This window comes from Grus americana, chromosome 9 (genome assembly GCF_028858705.1).
Source record: "Grus americana isolate bGruAme1 chromosome 9, bGruAme1.mat, whole genome shotgun sequence".
Classification (NCBI taxonomy): Eukaryota; Metazoa; Chordata; class Aves; order Gruiformes; family Gruidae; genus Grus; species Grus americana.
In genome coordinates this window covers 7594800-7615600 of record NC_072860.1, presented here as the reverse complement: position 1 = coordinate 7615600, position 20801 = coordinate 7594800, and the positions used below count along the sequence as shown (strand labels likewise).

General features: G+C 37.2%; 1 protein-coding gene across 3 annotated transcripts in view; it reads left to right on the top strand.

Moving 5' to 3' along the window:
- Positions 1–20801, top strand: part of SLC25A36 (solute carrier family 25 member 36) — a 70227-nt gene that overhangs the window by 12625 nt on the left and 36801 nt on the right. For 2 of the 3 annotated variants that reach the window (XR_008578213.1, XR_008578212.1), the window contains exons 3-8: positions 1170–1247; positions 3975–4075; positions 11609–11675; positions 14254–14543; positions 15287–19209; positions 20227–20359. Coding sequence is in view for 1 of the 3 variants with exons in the window: in XM_054834755.1 (XP_054690730.1) it covers positions 1170–1247; positions 3975–4075; positions 11609–11675; positions 14254–14543; positions 15287–15480 (730 nt within the window). In the remaining 2 variants the exon portion in view is untranslated. Of the gene's footprint in view, positions 1–1169; positions 1248–3974; positions 4076–11608; positions 11676–14253; positions 14544–15286; positions 19521–20226; positions 20360–20801 lie in introns of those variants that run through there. The other variant, XM_054834755.1, reaches the window with a different exon arrangement.

Genomic DNA, 20801 nt, shown 5'->3' with positions numbered 1-20801 from the left:
ACAAAGATGGAAGGTGACACGCCCTGCCACCCAAGCCCTCTTTCCAGAGCTGTGTTTATAGTGGATGTGGTCCCATGAGATGTTAGGGCTGTACTGCGGCTGTGACTCTTTGCATGGGTTACACTCCTTTTTAAGCTCAAACTTAAGTGAGTTATGTTGCATGAGGAGGTAAGGATTGTCTTTTCTGGAATGAGTTGAAAAGGAAAAACTGCTGGCTCCACAGCCCAGCAGCAGTGCTTGGGTAGGAGCACACAGGCAGTGGTTTGGAACTGATAGGAGGGAACACCTGCTAGCCTCAAGGAAGGGTCACTTCTCACATCAGAGGTTTCCATTGCCTTTTCTTGTAGACAACAATCACAGTATCTTACAGAAAGAATAAAGCTAAGAATGGGTTCCTAGTGTAATGCTTAGTGGATTTAAATCATTTATGGAGATGAGGAAAGGAGGACTCTGAGAGGCTGCCTTCCTCTGATGTGTAACTTTGTGTATCGTTAGGAGTCTTGTAGAACCAAACCAGGATAGCATATGCAAAGCCATGTTGAGGTGTCTGTCTTTTTGAGAAGAGTAGATAATAGATTTCAAAAAAGTGCATGGCTGAGCATGATAAAGTAGTAGAGCTAATGTCTTCCTGAGCTGCTCTCAGAGGACCTGTGATGTGCTGTGACTGAACCTTCGTAAGTCTCTCTTCTCTCATCTTTCACCTCCTGTCTCTCCTACCCAAAATAGTTCCCAAACATTGGGAGCTACAGGGTGATGAAAGAAATATAGACTAGAATCAAATATTTTTGTCTCTTGAACCATCTAGAACCTAAGGGAATGCGAACATTTCCTTGCTTAGTATTTTCTCCCTGATAAAAGGACACTTTAACTTCCTAATGATAGGTAACTCTGTGTATGTGTGTGTTCCTATCTTTGAGGTAAGCCTGTATTGACATCATAAGGCTTTACTTCTGCATTTAGTTCCTGGATTTCTACAGCATGTCAAGCAATAATGGAATTTGGTTTTATGCTGATTCTAGTGAACGGCTGATTTTTTGTGGTCAGCACTGCATTGTGCATTATTGTGAAAGCTTTACATGGAGTAAGCCTAAAATGATGTAGTCATGCTGTCAGTGCATTCCTTAATTTTGATGTGACTGTTACAGTATTGTCACTGTTCTGTTTTCTAGGATGATCTTGCAAAAGGAAGGCCCTCGTTCTCTGTTCAGAGGGCTGGGTCCTAATTTAGTAGGTGTTGCTCCTTCCAGGTAATTACAAATATGTGTAATAAATGAAATAATTTTGTTGAAATTTAGGCTGCTGTACATTAATTAAGGGTTTAAGGGTTTATTTGAAGTTAATTTTGCATATTCAGTTGTAAATACTTAACAGCAAATAACCTTTGGTTCCTGGGGTAACTTTGAGAAGTTGAGCCACTCCTGTACTCCACAGCTCCAGTCCCACATCCCTGCACCAACTGTTTCAGCATACTATCCTATATGCTACTATAATAGTATTTATTATTATGGACTATCCCTTATGCAGAGTTTTGTCCAGTTAAGAAGAAAAATGTTTAGAGTTGCACATGTAAACAAGAAGTTTGTACTTCCAAAAATACAAAGGTAGACTTAGCTTTCAGTTATTCAGTCATCTTCAGGAAGCAATTGTGTGACTGTAGCCTCAAAACACTGGGTCTGTCTTTCTGAATTCTGGTGACACACACACCACTGTCCCCCTGCAGTAGGAAGCCTGTTCTGAAACTTCAAAAAGGGCAACGCTGGGTAGGGTGACACACTTAACAGCTGTCCCAGAGAAAGCAGATCCAGCAGTGGGCTGTACTTCAAAGGGTACTGGGATAGTGTCAGTGTGCAGTGGACAAGGATGTCAATCTGATCTAATTGTCAGTGGCATTGCTGCTGTCAGTTGCTCTGCATCAGCACAAATGCTCTAGCTACTTGGCTTGTGCTGGCGGTCAGAGCGAGGTGCAGATTATAAATACAAGTGTTAGCCTAAGTTCATGCCAAAAATAGGAGAATACCTAAGAAAAAGTATGGAAACAAAGCTGTGTAAAACTAATCCAGTACTTAATCTTAAATGAGGCTATAGTAGTCTTCTGGCCCATTTATATTCCTTTCCATTCTGTTTAAGAGAAGAGTCTTTATGCAGAAGGAATATATTTCACAAACGTTTTATTCTTCCCTTGACTCAGTGCTCTGCTTTCATTTATTTTTTTTGGTCTGAAGAGAAGACATTGCTGTCTCCTGCACACCTAGTTGGAGAGTATCTTAACTTTTCTGGTTTAAGGTCTTTGGATGCTTCTAGAAAATTTTATTAAACTGGACTTTCTATTTAACATTGGTCTGTCTTCTACTTAGATCTGACAGATGAGGTGTTGCTCTCTAGGTCCTCTGCGTGATTAAGAGAAAATACATCATTTGGGAATTGGAGTACTTTTATTTTAGCAGATTTTTTTAAGGAATTAGGAATACTTGAGGTATTTTCTGATCACTATTTTAGCATTGCTGTTTGGAGAAGCTGAAGTAATTCCATAGCTTTCTTTAGTCTTGACACCTGTGGGGTAACAGCACTTCCTAATCTGAAGAGCCTGTACTTTTGATAGTCCAGTCTGGTCTGAGTGGTCAACATTGATATTATTTTTTAACAGCAGTTTTTATACAGAAATGAATTACATTTTATAAGTAACTATCTTCAATTGCAAAACCCCCTCTATTTATTTTCAGTAAATGTTTGGTTAAATCTTCTTCCCTTCTTCCCCCAGGTGAAATATTTAGCTTGTTCACCCCTACCTCATACTAAAAATGTCAGCTTGGTATAATGTGTGAAGTCTAATAAATAAGCGCATCCTCATTCCCCTCCAGCTGACTCGGTCTTCATCCAATACTTCATTTCAATTAAGCATTAGCTAAGTGGATTTAACAGCAGGTCTTTGTTTAAATAAGCTGTAGAGAAGCATGTTTCATAACACATCCAGTATACTTAACTGAGTTCAGATTCCATTTTAGAAATTAAACCCATGAAGCAAGCAGTTTATCTTTTTTTATAATAAAGAAAAACATGTTTGCACAGCTAATGAGGTTAATGTAATGTTCATGAAAACTTGGTGTTCATTTTTCCTCCTGTAGAGTGGTGTCTGTAAATCTAAAAAACCTGAGTTACAACCTTAAATGTGAGTTTTAGGTGTGCTTAAAATAGGTTTTTTACCTTTTAATGAGTGAAAACAAGTATTTTTTGTAATATACTGCATTGGCATGCTGCCTTTTATGTCTAGCTTCGGTTTGATACCGGCTCACAGACTTAAATGTAGTACAAGTTTAAAAATTTTTTTGTAGTGTGTTCAGAGAAAAAAAAATCTGTGTTGCTTCTAAATACAGAACTAAAGAAATAAAATGTGGATCCCATCCTCATAGCTGTTCTAGCATTTAAAATCTAACTATTTATAACTACAAGTTAAAGCATAACCACAAGTTATCAATATTTGTATCTTGAATGCTAGAATGGTATTATAAATATTGTGTGCTGTTTGGTTTAAAAAAAAAGCTACGTACTTGCTAGTTCTCTTGAAATGTAATGCTATTGAAATGAGTTTATGCCCATTAGAAGAAATTTGATCTGTTATTAAAGAAATACGGAATACTGTAATTTCAGTTCTCAGTTCAGCAGTATTTTGCTTCCCTGGCTAAACTGCCTAGTATCACAAAAATCACTGCCATATTTCTCATTGCCTGTTGCTCCCCTCACTAATTGTTAATTGGAGCTGTTGTGGAAGAAGTTGTAAAGTATGATTATTTTTTTCTTCATTCCTAAAATAGTCCCACTACTTTGCAAGAGTTGTTCCTTGAGTAGTTTTTTACTGAGGAAGTAAGACTTGGACCAAGATTGTCTTGAGTTAGTGAAGTTAATGGCACTGCTTGTAAGGGTATTGACACATACATGTACAAAAATGTAACATAACTTGGATTTTGTTCTAATTTTAGAGCGATATATTTTGCTGCTTACTCAAACTGCAAGGAAAAGTTGAACAATATTTTCAATCCAGATTCTACCCAGGTACACATGATTTCAGCTGGTGTGGCAGGTAAGCATCTGTAACTTTTTAGCTTCATTCTAGAGTCCTGTCTACAAATGAGAGGTGGCAATAAACATGGGAAAAACAAACCAGAAAATGTTCAGTGACTGAATGGTCTCTTTTTGTAGTGGTTACCTTCTTTGGCCTCTCATTAAACAAGCTAAATGGAGAATATGTGCATGAAACTTTGCACTTGGTGTTAATGAAGATCTTTAACTGTGTGTGTGAATAGTCTTTTCTAGGAAAACTTGCAGGCCTGCTTTCTTGATTGTAAATTTGTGAAATGTAAAATGAAAACTTTAAAAGTAGTAACTTTTTACTCTGCAAGCTATGAACACCATTGTTTGCACTGAACTCTGGCTTAATGCTTTTTAATCTAGTTGTTTACCATCACTTTCTGTTACAGCTTTGTATATCTGACTTATTTTTGTCTTTCTAAAATATGCCTGCAGGTTGTTGTGTAATGTATGTGTAACACTCGTTCCTCCTTTGTTCAAATACCAGTCTGTGAAGTTTGCTCTAACAATAAAGTGACATAGAAGAGCAGATTTCCATAGTTTTCATATATTTTCATCTCTGGAAATAAATTCCTATTTTATATCTGCAGTGTAACTTTGGTATATTTTAGCAGCTACCAATATTTGTTGCTTGATGGGTATGTTCTGTGCTTTGGGATCATTAACAAGGGGAGTTAAAGGCAGTTAAGGAGCTGAGTTATGGTCATGGACTTGTGCTGGGGAAGTCAAAACTTGGTCTGGCAACACTTTGTCTATTGTTGCCAGTGTCTTTTCTACACTAAAACAAATTTTCAAAAGTTGTTTTTCTATATAGGCCATAGACACTTCACAGATGATTTTTTGACAATTTTATGGTACCCTGTTGAAGTTTCTAATTCCTGTCAAATTTTACAACCTGTGTATATAATGGCAGTTCTAGCAATCTGGAGTGGACTGCCAAAGGTGATGTCAGAATAATAAATAGGATTAGTTTTCTATTTAATACTTGCTAATAATCTGATACAAAGAAATTGTTATATAGCATAGAAACTGTAGGTGACATTAGCTTTATACTTAAATAACACACTAAGGCTCATCTTTGGCACATGAGAAATGCAACAACACTTTTTAATCTTCTGACTTACAGATGTCAGGAGAGCCATTTTGTCTTAAACAGGCAAAATAGGGTGCTCAGATGATGCAGTATTTTTTATCATCTGGAAATGTGTGTTTTGTAGGTGAACAGCATGGGGAATAGAATGAAAGGGAATTTCATGAAAAGTTCATCCTAGTCAGTTAATTGCTCCAAGAAAAATGAATTGTCTTCAGCCCTTTGTCAAGGGGATAAAACATGTCTTTAAATTCAGGGCCGGGGGGTGGGGGGAAGCACGGGTAATAGCAACAAGTCCGTCCTCAGTTGAAAACAACTTCTGTAACTCATGCAGTGCTGCAGACAAAGGTTCAGAGTGTTCCTTATCTTTGGAAGTTACTGTCCTCATTCTGTAATGAAAAGATCATTTACAGAGATGTGCTGTGGTGACTTTCCCAAGTGCTTGCAGATGCAGACTGTAGTTTGTCAAGGAGTTCTGTATCTGCTTATTAACTTGCTTCCCTTCCACAAGGTTGGTATGATGCATTTGTACTTAGGACTGAAGGAGGCTGAATGTATTTAATTGCTGTTTGCCTTTTTTCCATTTGTATACAAGTTTTAATATTGAACAACTTTTGTGGCTGTTGTCTTTCTCACACCTAATTCTGCAGTTGTATTTCTGAGCCATGTAGCTGGTGAAACTGAATGCCCTGTGCAGGTTCACACTGCAGGTCACAACTTTTTTTCTTGAAGTGTCTCAGCACTGTATACTACAGACATTCTCTGGAAGACCTTTAAAAGAAGGTTCTTTGACAAGCAAAGTCTTGATACTCAGTACTGGTGGTATTCTGTTTTATATGAAAAGGACTGTAGTTAAAATTACTAGTGCTTTCTTGGGAATGTGCTAACCTTGTCTTTGTAATTCTAATATATTTCAGAAAATGCATTTAAACCAGCTATTAACAGTTTTACCTGCGAGGTTTGTATTGCTGTATGCTGCAAATCAACTTAAGGAAATGGCAAAATGACAGGGACAAGATCGAATGTGAGCTCTTAATTGGCTGACTTAAACAGGTTAACATAGAAGATCACTGTAATATTTGCTTTGGAACTTAAGATTTCAAAATTGGCAACACTAATGATTAGCAAAAAATAATCAGTGTTGGTTTTTTCTTTTGCAGCTGCCATTGGTTTCAGTAAGGAATTGAGTAAACTCAGCCTTAAATGAGGGAATTTTTTTATATGACCTTTCTGTTACATAAAGGCTTCTAATACCTAATGAGCATGAGGTGGTGTTTGCACTTACAAAGCTTTTCCTGTAGGTTGCAAAATACAATAATGATGCAAAAATACAACTTAAAAAAAATCTGTAACTTACTGTTTTATTAAAGTGCTGTAAGTAGTGAACTTTAGTCAACTTTAAATACTGTTTACTTGTATCATATGTTAATACATAAGTATCTCAGGCTAGACTGATGTCATTGTTAAATAAGGATTATTTTATGCACATGGCATTTTTGGGAGTGAGAAGCTGAGGAATGGTATTTTAAGCGGTTTTGGTTTTTTGTTTAGGCCTGATTCTTCCTTCTCAAGATAAAACATATATTTTTGGTTTTATTAAGATTCTTTTAGTAAGTTTGTTTTTATCCCAAGGAGGATGAATTATGCTACATATTAGTAACTGATGCCTTATGCAATTAGAAATTAATGTGTTTTTCTCTTGCTCTGTGCTAGCTTCCAGCATATAATTCACGTCACCCTCATACCTAAAATATCTGTGTATTGACATTAAGAAATTCTTGGCAAACTTTTTTGCTTACTACTTAGCATATCACATGATTTCCTTTTTACAAACTTAGACAGTGAATATATCTGAAGCATACTACAAGAATGAGAGCATTTGCTTGTGTGAAGTTAGTTTATCTCTGTACATTTCAAAGTTAGGCTAAATTCTCAGATTCACTATAAACTCTGCCTTCTCGTTGCACTTACTCAGCCTCTTTTGCCACAGAGAATAAAAACTGTAGAAAACTGAATGAGATACTTGATTCCTGTATGGCTTTCTGATTTGCGTTTTTAATGATTCATAGCCTTATTCAGACAACATGGTTGCAAATCTGCTGCAAAACCACTTTGCCTTGTATACTATTGCTGCTCTTTCTGGAACTCTACTGGCAAACCAACTCAAATGTAATTTATTTATTTTTTTTATGATTTACTAAAAAAAAGACTATTACTTAGAGATACCATACTTTTGTAACTTTTTAGTAGTATGTACACAGTTACTTAATACCAAATAAAATGCATATTTACTTCATTGATTACTGATACTAGAAAGCTTGATTTCATAAGGCATCTATCTTGCTTTTTCAGTCCTAAGACAAGGCTAGCTTTTTTGAATGATATTCAGGAGGGAGTGGGGAAGGAGGAGGGTTCACTTCTAAATTTGATATATAGGTAAGTATTTGGAGATATAAAATTGAACTGCTGCAAATGAGCAGAAATTTCAGTACTCAGTGCATTTTACACAACTATTTTAATATCTGTGGCCTGTTCTGATTATTTTTCTTTCTTTTTTTCCTAAACTTTTACCTAAAAACAGTTAGATCTCACAATAACTATTCACAAATCCTTCCAATGGGATTCAATTTGTACACATGTGTCTGATGAGGTCACTGCTTGATGTTATGATACAGAAAAGCCTGTGTCTATTTTAGGCATTTACTGTACATTTCTCCCGTGAAAAGAGTGAGATCGTGTCATCTCATGCTCCCCATCCGCAGGTCACTTCCTGCAGAAATATGGACTAACTTAAACCTCGTGAGTACTGAACTGAGCGTCTCTTGCAGCCTCTAGTGTAAGAACCACACACTGGGTTTGTAATATCTATTAAATAAACCAAATAAGGGGAATTCACTTTCATTATCTTGAACTTAAATGATGTGCGTTGTGCAAAGACATCACTTCTCTTTAACTCTGTTAAGAGTTATTTTTTCTGTGTAGTTCAAGCAAAGGTGGAAAATACCTTTCACTGATAGCTGCTACTTAGCTCTGGCTAATTGAAAGTCCCTACTGGGTTAAACAAAGCCTTTTGGTTTTTTTCAGTGTCCCAGAGCTGCCTTTAAAATACTGCAGCTGATATTCTGTGTCACATTATTTCAAAGACCTCTCTTCTTTTTCTTTTTTAATATGTATATAATCTCCTTTCTGTCTCTTTGTTTCCTCTTTTGGTTTGTTTTTATTTTATGACTTTGGATTTTTAATTCAGCATTCCATATTCGCATGCATCTGTATCAATTACATTGGCTTATAGATTAAAAAAAAAACCCCTAACCTTTGAAATATGATGCATAATAGGAATACCTGGGATCTTACCTGTCAGTAGCTGGTATAGCTGAAAAAGTAGATTGAGATAATTCTTTCCATCTGAAACTGGGATACAATTTCATAGAAGAAAACAAAACAGAAAAGTACAGGAGTTTCTGGTATTGCCAAATTGATCTACGCTTCAAATGAATCTGGAATCTTTCTTGATACAACACACTGATAAGCATTGTTAAAGCATTATAAAGTTTGAGACTGAGACTTCTAAAAAGAAAAAAAGAAAAAGGAAACAATTGGCACTTCATAATAGTTGTTGAAAGCCCTCCACCTTTATTTTTTAGCAAGTACTTTTGCTACAGATTTTCTGTATTTAAAAAGAGATCTTACCTTATCAAAGATCCCAAATGGGGTGTTTCATGCTTTGGAGTGCTTTCCTTAGTGTCAGCATCACTCAACTCTGAATTTATTTTTCTTCTTCCACTAACTGTATTTACTACATTACCTGTAAGAATTGAGCTGTAGTTGTTTCATCTTGAAACCTGAATTATTGAAGGCTCTTTGACTTGAAAGTTTTGTTTTGAACTGTCACACAATTTAGCCTCATGACAGCCCTAGGGGAAAAAAAAAATTGGCTGTGTTGCTAAGTGTCTGATCCAACTGTTAGGGGTGCTATGCTTAATTAATGCTTAGAGCAACCCAGGGAGTGCAAGTTTGGACAGAATAGGCTGTGTCCTCTGCCAACCACCCTTCACTGTCAGTTTCCAATATGCTCTTTGCAGCTTGCATAGAAGTATCAGGCTCCTCTGGGTGAATACAGTCAGTACTGCCACTCAGACACTGCTTCTGACCTCACCTGCGTTTCCTGTTCCAGATTTAGGATCTGTGAAGACTGGTTTTTTGGGATTGAATAGGAAGGAGAAAGGGCTGAGCAGATAATGCTGTAACAAAATTCCAAAGTATGCAACTTAGGAATGCAAAAGACTTTTTGGTCTTGTTCACTTAAAATTAAGAACTAGGAGAGACTTAAGAACTGATTAATTTTTAGGGAGAAGGCTTTCCTGGAAATTGTGTTGGTAGGAGAAGTTAGTAGGTTTTCCCCACCTTACTGAAAAGCCTTTGTTGCAGTCCTGTGTGTTCCTAGTGCCCTTCACTGCACTATAGGTATGGAAAGGTTCTGATCTGATGTAAAAGAAAACTAAAGCTTTCTTCGTGCTAGTATAAAGAAATTTAAAAAAGCAAGAATAATATTTTCTTTCAGTTTAGTTCAACCCAGGGTCGAATGCTCTTGGAATGAGTGGAGTTTCTATATGGTGTTAAGTGACAGGTCAGAAGGACTCTGGCTAGTTGAGCTACAGAACCTTTTTTGCAGATGTGGTATGTTTTAAAAACATCCTGTGCCTTGTTATGGCAGAGTAGTTCCCTGATGCTTTGAGTATTTACATAATTATTTACCTACATGAAATGCAGATACAAACCACTTCTGGCTTGTTAGGGATTCACTCCATCATATGAAAGGCTATATATGTTACCTAGACATAGAAAAAAATAGAAGTATATAAAAGTAAAAAAAGTATACATAAAAAAGCCAAGCCCAAACCTTTAGTGTCTACCACAGGAAGTTAGTTAAGAGGTTTGAGTCCGATTAAAAATGTATCTGTTCAAAAGCTGAAACTGGAATTTCTAATGTGGTTTTGCTGTTTTGGCACAGAAATACAGCTAAATCTTAGCAGCTGCTAAACATCATAGTTTTTCAGTTACAGTTCTAAAGACAATCATAATGACCTATTTAAGATTTGGGGATGGGGGTAGAGCAAACCTTACAACAGTTAAGATCCCCTGGCATTTCTCAGAGTATTGCAGTCATTTGTGTGCAACGTAAACCTAGATTGTGATTGAGCAGAAGTAATATGTATGCAAGCAGTTCTGCTAAATATATATATATGTAAGCTGTTAATGATCTCCATAAACAAGCTTATCAATAGCCTGTTCGTTGTATAAGTATTGTGCACCAGATATGCACTGAACAAGGTAACTCTTTGTTGCTTTCCCACAACCCCAGTCCATTTCTTTGCAGGACGGCAGCATGTCTTTGTAGTGATATACAAATGATGTGTGTCACTTAGAAAGCAAGTGTCTAAATTTATCATCTCTTGCCTGGCCATGTTCCAGCTCTTCCCTTCTCTTCTCTCCTGCAGACATGACACCTCATTAATGGTGCATGTGTGGTATTACAACTCTAGATGGTTTTTTATTTTGGCCTTTTTTTTTTTTCAGAGCTGCCTTTCACTCTGCTCTTTTTCTCTCCACAGTTGTGCAGAAGTAAGAGTGATTCTTACTTCTTTTCTTTTCTTTTTTCTTTTTTTAATTTGTTTTCTCTTCTCTTTTTCTTCCTTTTCTTTTTCTTTAGTGGACTGAAAATCAAAACTATTAACCCTTAGCCCTCATGCAGGCCCGAATAGTTGTTGTCTGTCTGGATAGCTAGAAGCCATACTATTCACTTTAACAATTTAAACACTCATATGCTTGTAAAAGTATTCTTGGGCCAGTCAACAATCTCTGCTTTCAATAATAAATAAAACAGCACTCAAATTTAACTACTCTTTATAGTTCAGTATTAAAAAGTCTCTTAACTTACAGTAATACATGGCTTTTAACTGCACCAAAAGTAGTATTTATTCAGTCTGCATGCTTTTAAACTCGGATTGTATTTCAGGTAGCAAATTAATTTGACACAGTGTTTTATACCATCTCAAATTGCTATAGCTGTATCTGCAGTGCATTCTTATGACATTTGTCAAATTGGCTAATATTAGTGTAGTTAGCTTTGCTGTTCTATAGTGTCAAAACACGGTTGGTATGATTAGATAGGCAGAGAAATGTACATAATTGGGCTTATTTTATGTGGGGTGTCTCTTGCTAAGAATCAAACTTAATAAAATTTAAAAATAAGCTAAATGTTTATTGGCTGTATGGATTGATAAAATATCAGTAAAGGGCTACAATGGGTACTTTCTAAAAATCAGTATAGTCCGGGTTTTTGCATCCACTGTACCTTACTGTGTGCGTTTCGAACTTAGATGCAGTTGCTCTTGTGCTACTATCACATCTAACTTTTCTTTTTAAATATTTTAGGTTTTACTGCGATCACAACAACTAATCCCATTTGGCTAGTAAAGACACGATTACAGCTTGATGCAAGGTATAGTGACAATAGGAAATCTCACTGCTGTGATAAGATTTCACTTTAATGTTGTGAATCTCTTCTGCATCCCAAAATGGAATGATTCTTTAAATAGTCAACATTTTAAATTAGAAAGTTGATGCTGATCTAAGTACAAGTTACACTATAATTTTTCTCTATTTTAATCTCTTCTGAAGCATGCTTGAGGCACTATAGTAGACTGGCCAGCAAATTTGGAATGAATTACAAGGTTAACAGTCTTATTAAAATAATGTTCTACCACCCATATGCTTACATTTTCCTTCAGTAATACATTCTGTTTGTTTTTAGCTGTTGAGTTAAACATTCCTGAAATAAGGATTTCAGTATTTTAGCAAAAGTTTAGAAAAATGCCTGAAACATCCTGGTTTTCATTTTTTATGTACAGTGAGCTCTAGCCTATAAAAAAGGGAGACTGCTTTCATGGATTGAAACTCAGAAATTATCCTAATGCAGGATAGTAAATAGAAGTTGTTTGGACTTAGTGCAGAATCAATTACAGACACTGTTTATTATTACAAAGCTTGTAATGAAGCAGAATTTTATGCAAATAGGGAGGAACAAAGACCTTTATATTCCCACCTATTTAAAAATGTAGGGAGAGACTGATATGATGCAAGTGTCTCAATGGAACAGTCTTGTTCATTTTATAGACTTTCTTAGTGAAAACTTGGCATGCAATATAAAACTTTATTCAGCCATCCTAAATACATTAATGAGCCACACATTGCTATTTTAGAGATCTGTTGGACTTTCTGTATTAAGTGCATGTTAACATTTTTCTTAGCAGGCATTTTGTCAGCCGCAAGGTGAACATAGTAAATGTATCGCAGAACTAGTTTTACTGTGAGATTTTTTTTTGTGATGCTGTCATATGATTGAGGTGATAATTCCATGACTAATTCCAGGGGGTTTTTGGTGCTATGTGCAACCTAATGGCATCTTGTGCCTCTGTTTTTTACTGATTAATCAGTTAAATTGTTTAAACTAAAGGCTTTAAGGAAATTAGAGAAAATTATGGATTTCTTATGCACATTGTTCATGTGGGAGACCAGAAGAAGGGTCTTCTAACTTTGTGTAGACTGCTGCAATTATGTGGGCTAGTTTAGCACATACTGCATTGTCAGCTCTTCTAATTCAGTTGTTATTAGAGGCATAAAAACACTTGGCCTCTGGCATTATCCTGGCCTGATCTTGTTTCTGTTGAAGTTCTTATCAAAAATCCCTCTGATCCCAGTAAGAGCTGGAGAAGGCATATGTTTTATTTCCAAATTGAAATTGCTTTGGCCTTCAAGACAATTTTGTGCATTTTGTGCATCAGAATAACAAACTCTTACAGCAGTCTGTGTCAGTGTATCTGTCCAGGTGTACCAGGGACATATGGGGACTGAGGTGCCCCGGCGGCTGTAGGTCCAGCTACTCTTCTCACAGCTTGTTCTTTAACTCCTTTTCTCTTGCCTGTTAGCAAATCAGCACCAGCCCCCAAGTCCTCTGGAGCATCTGCCACCTAGCTTACTCAAGATCTGATTTGCAGCTCTGTGTGCCCACTCTTTCTCTTAATTGTGCTTGGTACCTTGTTTCGTTGCTGTCTGACATTGCAGGTTCAAACCATCAGGACTTAAATTCTGCCATCGAGTGATGCCTTGTAGTACTTACACAATAGCTGCTGCTGGTCTGTCTTGCTTTGACAGTATCCATATGAGTTATCATAACTTCTTACAAGGTTATCTGCTGTTTTATTCTTTGACTTGCTCACTCGGGAGACCTCTGCTGGCAGAATCCGTATGCTTCAAGTGCCTGCACTTGCAGCTGCAATGAAGCATATTTTATGCAGTGTTGTAATGGTTTTGTATAGCCGCGTACAGTATGCTAAGTATTTCAATATGCACAACTCAATTCAATAAGCAAACTAAAAATGGGAATAAGATCTTATTTACCAAATACGGCTTGATACAGTCATGTCTAATGAGCATTTTCCTTGACGCCACCAGTGGCTTAGCTGAATCAAATAATAGCTACCTGTGTTGTATTGGTTGGTACGCTCCCTTTAGATATCCTAGTTGTTTGCTGACAGCTGTGGTGCTGTGAGTCCTGCTGTTTGAACTCTTAGCCACTGTAATTACTATGCTATGGAGCAGTTTATTTGAGGCAAAATTTAAGGGAAATCCACTCATTATGCAGAAGAAAATGGTCCTTTTTTCATGAGTCACTGACATTGACAGTTCATTTGGGAGTCTGTTTTCAAGCAATTTAGTCCTTCATTCCATAAGACTTGGGGAGGTCTAGAGCTGTTCAACTTCTCTACATGATACTTGTTCTTTAGTCACCGTATGAAGTTTGGCTTGGATTCAGTGCAATGCTTTACTTGTGTTTAATGCTGAAGGCCTCTGAGACTTTCACTTCAGGTTCTGCATGTTCTTAAATGTATCTGAATTGGAGCCCCTCCGCATCAGTGTGAGATTTCCTAAATCCTCTTGTCACTTAAGCAAAACTGTCTAATTATTTTCCAGTCTCAAGTTGCACCAGCTTAATGTCTGTCTTGTTCTCTCCTTTTTAGGAATCGTGGAGAAAAGCGAATGAGTGCTTTCGAATGTGTCCGAAAAGTTTATCGATCAGATGGTTTTAAAGGCTTTTACAGAGGAATGTCAGCATCCTACGCAGGCATATCTGAGACTGTTATTCATTTTGTTATTTATGAGAGTATTAAGAGAAAACTACTGGAGTATAAGACTGCTTCTGCCATGGGCAGTGAGGATGAATCAGCAAAAGAAGCTTCGGACTTTGTTGGAATGATGATGGCTGCTGCCACTTCCAAAACTTGTGCAACGTCAATAGCATATCCCCATGGTGAGTGGGGCATGTACAACTGAGCACCTGAAGCAAAGTGATCAAAGGGAGTCTTTTCAGTGATATTTGTAGCAGGCTTTGGCTCGCTTGCTCAAGAACTATTTCTTTGTCTAAAGCTTTTCGCCTTAGATTCAACGAGTCAACATGAGTATAGTATTCAGAAATGGAAGTATTTTTAAGTGGATATCTAGCACAGCCTCTTTTTAGGCAATGTTTACCTTTTTCAAAGGATTTGCCAGGCTATGGCCCAAAGTACTTGGGGAGAAGGTCCTTTTTTCACTTGGAATCTCTTTATATACTCAGCAGTTTCACATAACTTGCCAGCAAGTTCTTGTCCCCCTTTTAGGAAAACAGACTGTCTAGTCTGTTTTTAGTCGCACTAAATTTTCCTGCAAAGTAGTTGTGTTTTACATTCAGTGTGTTAATGGATTGGGTTCTTAATTAATGTCAACTTCCAAGCTAAAATGTAAGCCCAAACAAGAGTCCTCTTCTGGATTTTTAACTAAGCAAATAAACTTTCCTTCCTTAGTTAGATTTTTGGCAGTATTAGATATCTAACTTGTTTTCCTCTTACACGTACTTGGTTTGCTTCTGTTTGTCTTTCTCCTTTTCTAAAGAGGAGTTCCGAGATTGAGAACTTGGGGAGGGGGAAAGGTTGCCTTTTAATGTAAAATCACTAATTGGTTTCTGGGAAAGATAACAAAAAGTGGTGAACATAACCATATGTGGTTTTCTTTGTACAGAGGTTGTACGAACAAGACTAAGAGAAGAGGGAACAAAATACAGATCTTTCTTCCAGACACTATCTTTGCTTGTGCGGGAAGAAGGGTATGGATCCCTCTACCGAGGTTTAACTACACATCTGATCAGACAGATTCCAAACACGGCTATCATGATGTCAACATATGAAGTGGTAGTCTACTTGCTCGATGGATAGCAGCGTAACAAGGCTTCCTACAAGAAAGTGAAAGAATGAAAGACTGGAGTGGACCACTGAATGTCAATGCCAATCTGGTGGGCAAAAGGAAAGTTATATCAGGAACATGCAGCTATGGACAAAACAGAAGGTTGATTGTGGGCAACTATGAATAATTTTGCTGCCTTATTGTATGGTCTCTTGGCAATGTGACAAATGGGAACTACCCCTTAGGGAATACCTTTATACATCTCTTAATTCAAAATTGCTACTTTCTTTTCATCTGTTAATCTAGACAAGACCATTCAGTCATCTTCAGAGACCTAATGGGTGAGGGAGGGTGGTATAAAATATATTCTTGGGCAGCCTTATTCATTTCCCTTAGTAATTGCTCTCAACTACATCCTTTTCGTTCTGTTTAATGCACAGTAACCTGTTGGAAGAATGGGGAAGACATACTTTCATACCTTTCCATACCTGAAACTTCCATTCAGTTGCTCTGAAGATTCACAAAGAGACTGAGGTAGTAATCAGTGCATAAAGCTTTCCATGTTGCTACCTCAAGACAAAATATGGCGCAGGGACCCAGAACAGAGTTATTTCTTCACTACAAAAGGTGATACTTGTGTTTTCTTTGAAGTTTGAGCAGTGTTATAGGTTAGTGAGAGAGGATCTGATTGTTGAACTCATCAGGTTATCAATCTATTAATATTGGTGTATGTGGATTTCTAGTTCTGCTGCATCATCCTTTTTTCTTTCCTGGAGCTTTCCTTCCTTAGGCAGGAGAGACCTATGAAACATTCTCCTATATCATCAGTTTTCCTTGTCAACCTGTCAGGTCACTCACACAGCTAAGGAAGAACTTGCTGAATGTTACTTTGTGGCCTTTTTAAGGTTTCTTAATGTGATGAGAAATCTAGACTAGGTCCAGCCTACCATTTGTGAAGACAGGATTCACCCACATAGTTTCATGCTACCTAAGAACAAGCTGTATTACTCTAAAATGTCTGGCAAAACCTGACTTGCATTACCAGTATCTGTATGGGAGTACAGGGGTAGCCACATCACCATGGCTAAGGCAACCAGAAAGCAGCTGAAGTTGTGATAAACCTTTTCAGTGCAGACAGTATCTGTGCAGAACAATGAAGAAAACTGAGATTATTTTCTTGTAAGCATTCCCCTTGATAATTGCTGTATCACTTCTTCCAACTTGAGCCTGTGTACAGAACCACAGCTGACAGTATAACCTTGTCCTTCAAATTGTCTGAATATTCAGGCATTGTTTTTTGCTGTTCTATAAGCCAGTTGCAAAACAGCGTTGTGTTCAGCAGTGAGGCTTAGCCAGTTTATTCTGTCATAATTAACAGGGTTTTCCAAACCATACAGTTGGAATGTCAAAATCAGAAATTTAATGTTACAAGAACTTGTACAGCTTTCCAAACATAAATCTTTTATCTGCACCTTGAGTACTTCTCAGTCTGCATCTATGATCCTTATGAGGAAGATGGTTGTTATAAATTTGGGGCAATAGCTTTCTACATATAAATGCTGCTACACTGGTGTGGACAGAACTGTGCTATCAACTCTTCCAGTGTGGTACTTCAGTACACTTAAACTGTGCATTGTGTGCAATGGCTTTATTTTATGAATGACTCCTTACGCACTTTGTGGCCTTCTTATGGCTTGTGACTTTTCTTCCTCTTACTGGTTATCTGTAGTCAAACTGTGTTCAGAACATGCAGCTTGGTTTTAAACAAAGCATGTGGTTTGATTTCCGTGTAAGCTGTGCAGGATAAAACATTTTATGCTGTAGATCCATAGCATCTCTGTTGCAGTAGTTCTGTAAGCTGTATGTAAAAGCTCAAAGCTTACAGAACAGTCAGTCTGGGTTTTTCTCATTTGCTGTCCTTTATTTTGACCCTTGTCATGTTTTCCACAGTGTCAAAGTATTTGAGTACTTCATGTAATTCTCCATATGAATTGCTCATCCTTCTAGAAGCCACCTATAGTATGTACAGCAACCTTGCAGTGGAGGCTTAGCTGTATTGATTTCCTTCTCCTTGGGAAAATGTTATCTTACCTTTTTAAAGACAGATAGCATGGTCTGATGTGACCAAAGGTGAACTTGATTGTTTTAGAGAAGTGAGGGGAGCGCTTAAATGTGTGTTCTAAAGTGAGCTTTTTTTAGTAATCTCTCTAAGAAATGTCTGAAGTATTCATGACTCTGACCCAAGTCTAGCTGTGATGCCATTGTTTGGATAACTAAGTGCAAGAATAGCTACTTAGTGTAATTCTTGTTCTGTAGAAAGTGGATTACTTTTCAGGCTATCCAGATTATTCAGTCATAGCCAAAATTTTAAATTGGCAAAGACAATATTCAGCTTTGGAGTTCATGAATACAATTAATACTTGGATTTGCCTAGGCTTCATGAGTTAGTCTTCTCTGATTATTGTGTAAGTTCTCCCTTGGTTACATATTCATCTCCTGTTAATTCACTAGGTACCATGTGTGTGCCTTCTCTGGGTGAGAACAGTCCTCCTGAATTGATAAATAGAAAATGTTAATAAGGACAATTGAATATGGGAGACAACATTAAAAATAGACAATCAGCTTATTATTCCACCTTTTTAATGGGTGTTTAAGCAATGTTGTAAACTTCAGGGGTGATCATCTTGGCTTGCTTGCCATAAAACATAAACCCAAAGTTTCTTGCGATTTTTTTTGTTATTGTTAAACCACCAGTACATATAAAGTTACCTCTGAAATATTTCCCAAAGATCTTTAAATTATTTATATAGTTTTCTTGATATTTATTATAAAAACTCAAAGGGAATAAGAAGATGGATTCAGTAGTATCCATAACTACAGAACTGAAAAGAGTGCACTGAAACTTTCTTGTAACTTAGATGGTTGTCTTGATTTATATTTGAATGTAGTGTATTTGTCACACTTCTGTGCTAGATGCAAAGGTCTTGGATGTCAGAGAAGCTCTCAGTAATGAATTAGTTTTCTGCATATTTCCCCTACCTAGATGAAACATAAACGTTAGGCAACCCGTTAGATTTGGAAACAGTGAGACTGCAGTTTCCTGGACCAGTCAAAAGATGGCACTGGAGCATGCAGTCCTCGGAGGGAAAGGGGCTCCTCTGCCAGGGCCGGACTAGCTCGGCTGTTACACAGCGCTGGTTGTCACCGAGTGGCTGTGGCATGTTGGGGGGACGCGGCAGGGTGGCCCGAGTTTGCAAAACCATAAAAAAAAGTTTCAGTGACTGCAGTCACATTTGTTATCCTTTTGGTCCCTGTAGAGCTGTGTGAAAACAGGAGAGTTGTGTGTTGCAGAGGGCTGAGCCCAGCCTTTAAACTGACTGATGGATCTGCTGTTTCTGTCTAAATTTCTGATCTGCTAGGCTATGTTGTTTTAAGTAGGCTTACACTAGAGATTTACAGAGTTTTGTTATTTTAATTGTAACTGAAACATCAACCTGTCCACTTGTATATTGACATTGTGCCATCTCGTTTCCTGTTTACATAATGCACTCCATATATTTCCTTTCTGATTGAGAAGTTTGTTAATGACAGTTTCTGCTATTCTGTTTTTATTCTTAGAATGAAATTTGTAACATTCCTCAGACTGTAGCATTTTAAAAGAATGTTTTCAGAGACAAAAGATTGGAGAGCCGTTATAAATGTTGCTTCCTGTTTAAACTGTTTAAATTCGGAAAACAAGCTGAACACTGAAGTGTGCCTAGGTAAATGTACTACTTTTTTTTTTCACTTACTGTCTGTTAAGACTCAGTTATGTAAGTTTTCAGTTCTTCTATTTAGGAGAGTCTGCCTACCCTGCATATGTGAACATTTAATTATGCTCTTGGAGTCATAGCTAAACACTCACATATGACAGTTTGAGAATACTCCAATGCTCATGTGAGGTTTGCTATTATTCTTGCATACATGTAGTTGGCTGTAAACTGTGCATTTACTCTGTGTTTATATAGTTAACAATTCTGTTTGGATTGCTTTAAACTTCAAAGCAAATTAAAATGATGTGCTTCTATTCGAATGTCGCCTTCTCTGTAAACTGTATACTATTTTAACCTTTTTAATTTTTTTTACTGATATATACCAGTGCCTGGACGGTTGTGATAAAAAATGAGCAATTCATTAGGAGATCCCAGTGAGTCATTTTGTCTTGTGCTGTTTTTATAGTAGCTGGAAATAATGCATCTCTATTGTACCTATAATATGGGGTTTTTGGAGGGGTTCATGGATGACTACTTGGATGTGTTGTTGGGTTTGAGTACTGTTACCTCTGCACAACTAAGTGTTACTGTCTGTCAACTGAGATTCAGTAACTAGTGATCAGAAAACTCGTATCCATTTAAAGTGCCAGCTAGTGCAAACCACTGCTGACAAATGAAAATGAAGGCAGAAATTCCTTAAGATGTTCAGACGTAATTGCATGTGCAGTTTATAACTAAGTCCTTGAATCTGAAACATCATTAGATACAGTTTGTCTTAACAGTAGGCATTTGTTCTGAAGTCTGTCCTCAGAACTTCCTCAGAAATCATTCTGCAAATCTTTGGTGGTGATTGTGTGCTGTGCGTTTTCTGCTCAGCGTGTGTTCTGGAACTGAATCCTTTGCAGCCTTTAATAGGGAGGCAGGCTTGATGTGTCTGATTTGATTCTTTCAGCTATTCAGAATTATTTCAAAACTTGCATTAAAACAGCACATCTGTGATAACTTCTCTTTCTTTTCTTTCAGTAGATGTTCATGTGAATTGACCTACATTGTTCTGCTTCTGAAACTTTCTAGCTTCCAGACCAGCCAGGCTTAGAGGTGATCAGTCTTCTGGAATCAGTACAGGCAACCAGTGTGCATATCCCTGACACATCTGAAAGTATGCTTCTGACTGGCGTAATTGTCTGTAACTGATCTCTCACTTTAACTCTCCAAAAGAGTCAGATTGGCAGGGCAGAGCTAAGGTTAAGTGTTTGGGGATGTTTTGACATTTGTGTTGCTTTACAGCCCCTTCTGCTGGAGGGGTTGTGCTAAGCTTGCCCTGGACAAAAAGCATGTATCTAAAATGAAGATATATTTAAAGTCCTAATTGAGTTATGGCTTGGCAGTAATGTAATAGTGTAGTCTGACATAGATGCAACCTAAAAGCATGCGAGGTTTAACAATGATCTCTTTCACAAATGAAAGCCCTTGAATTTGATAATGCACTTAACGCTAAAATAAAAAGGTACTTCTGAAGGCAAATACTTCTTTCCTCTTCTAGGCACTGTTGCCAGCCAGTGTGCTCTGTGCTAACTCAGAACATCTTTAGCTTCTTCACA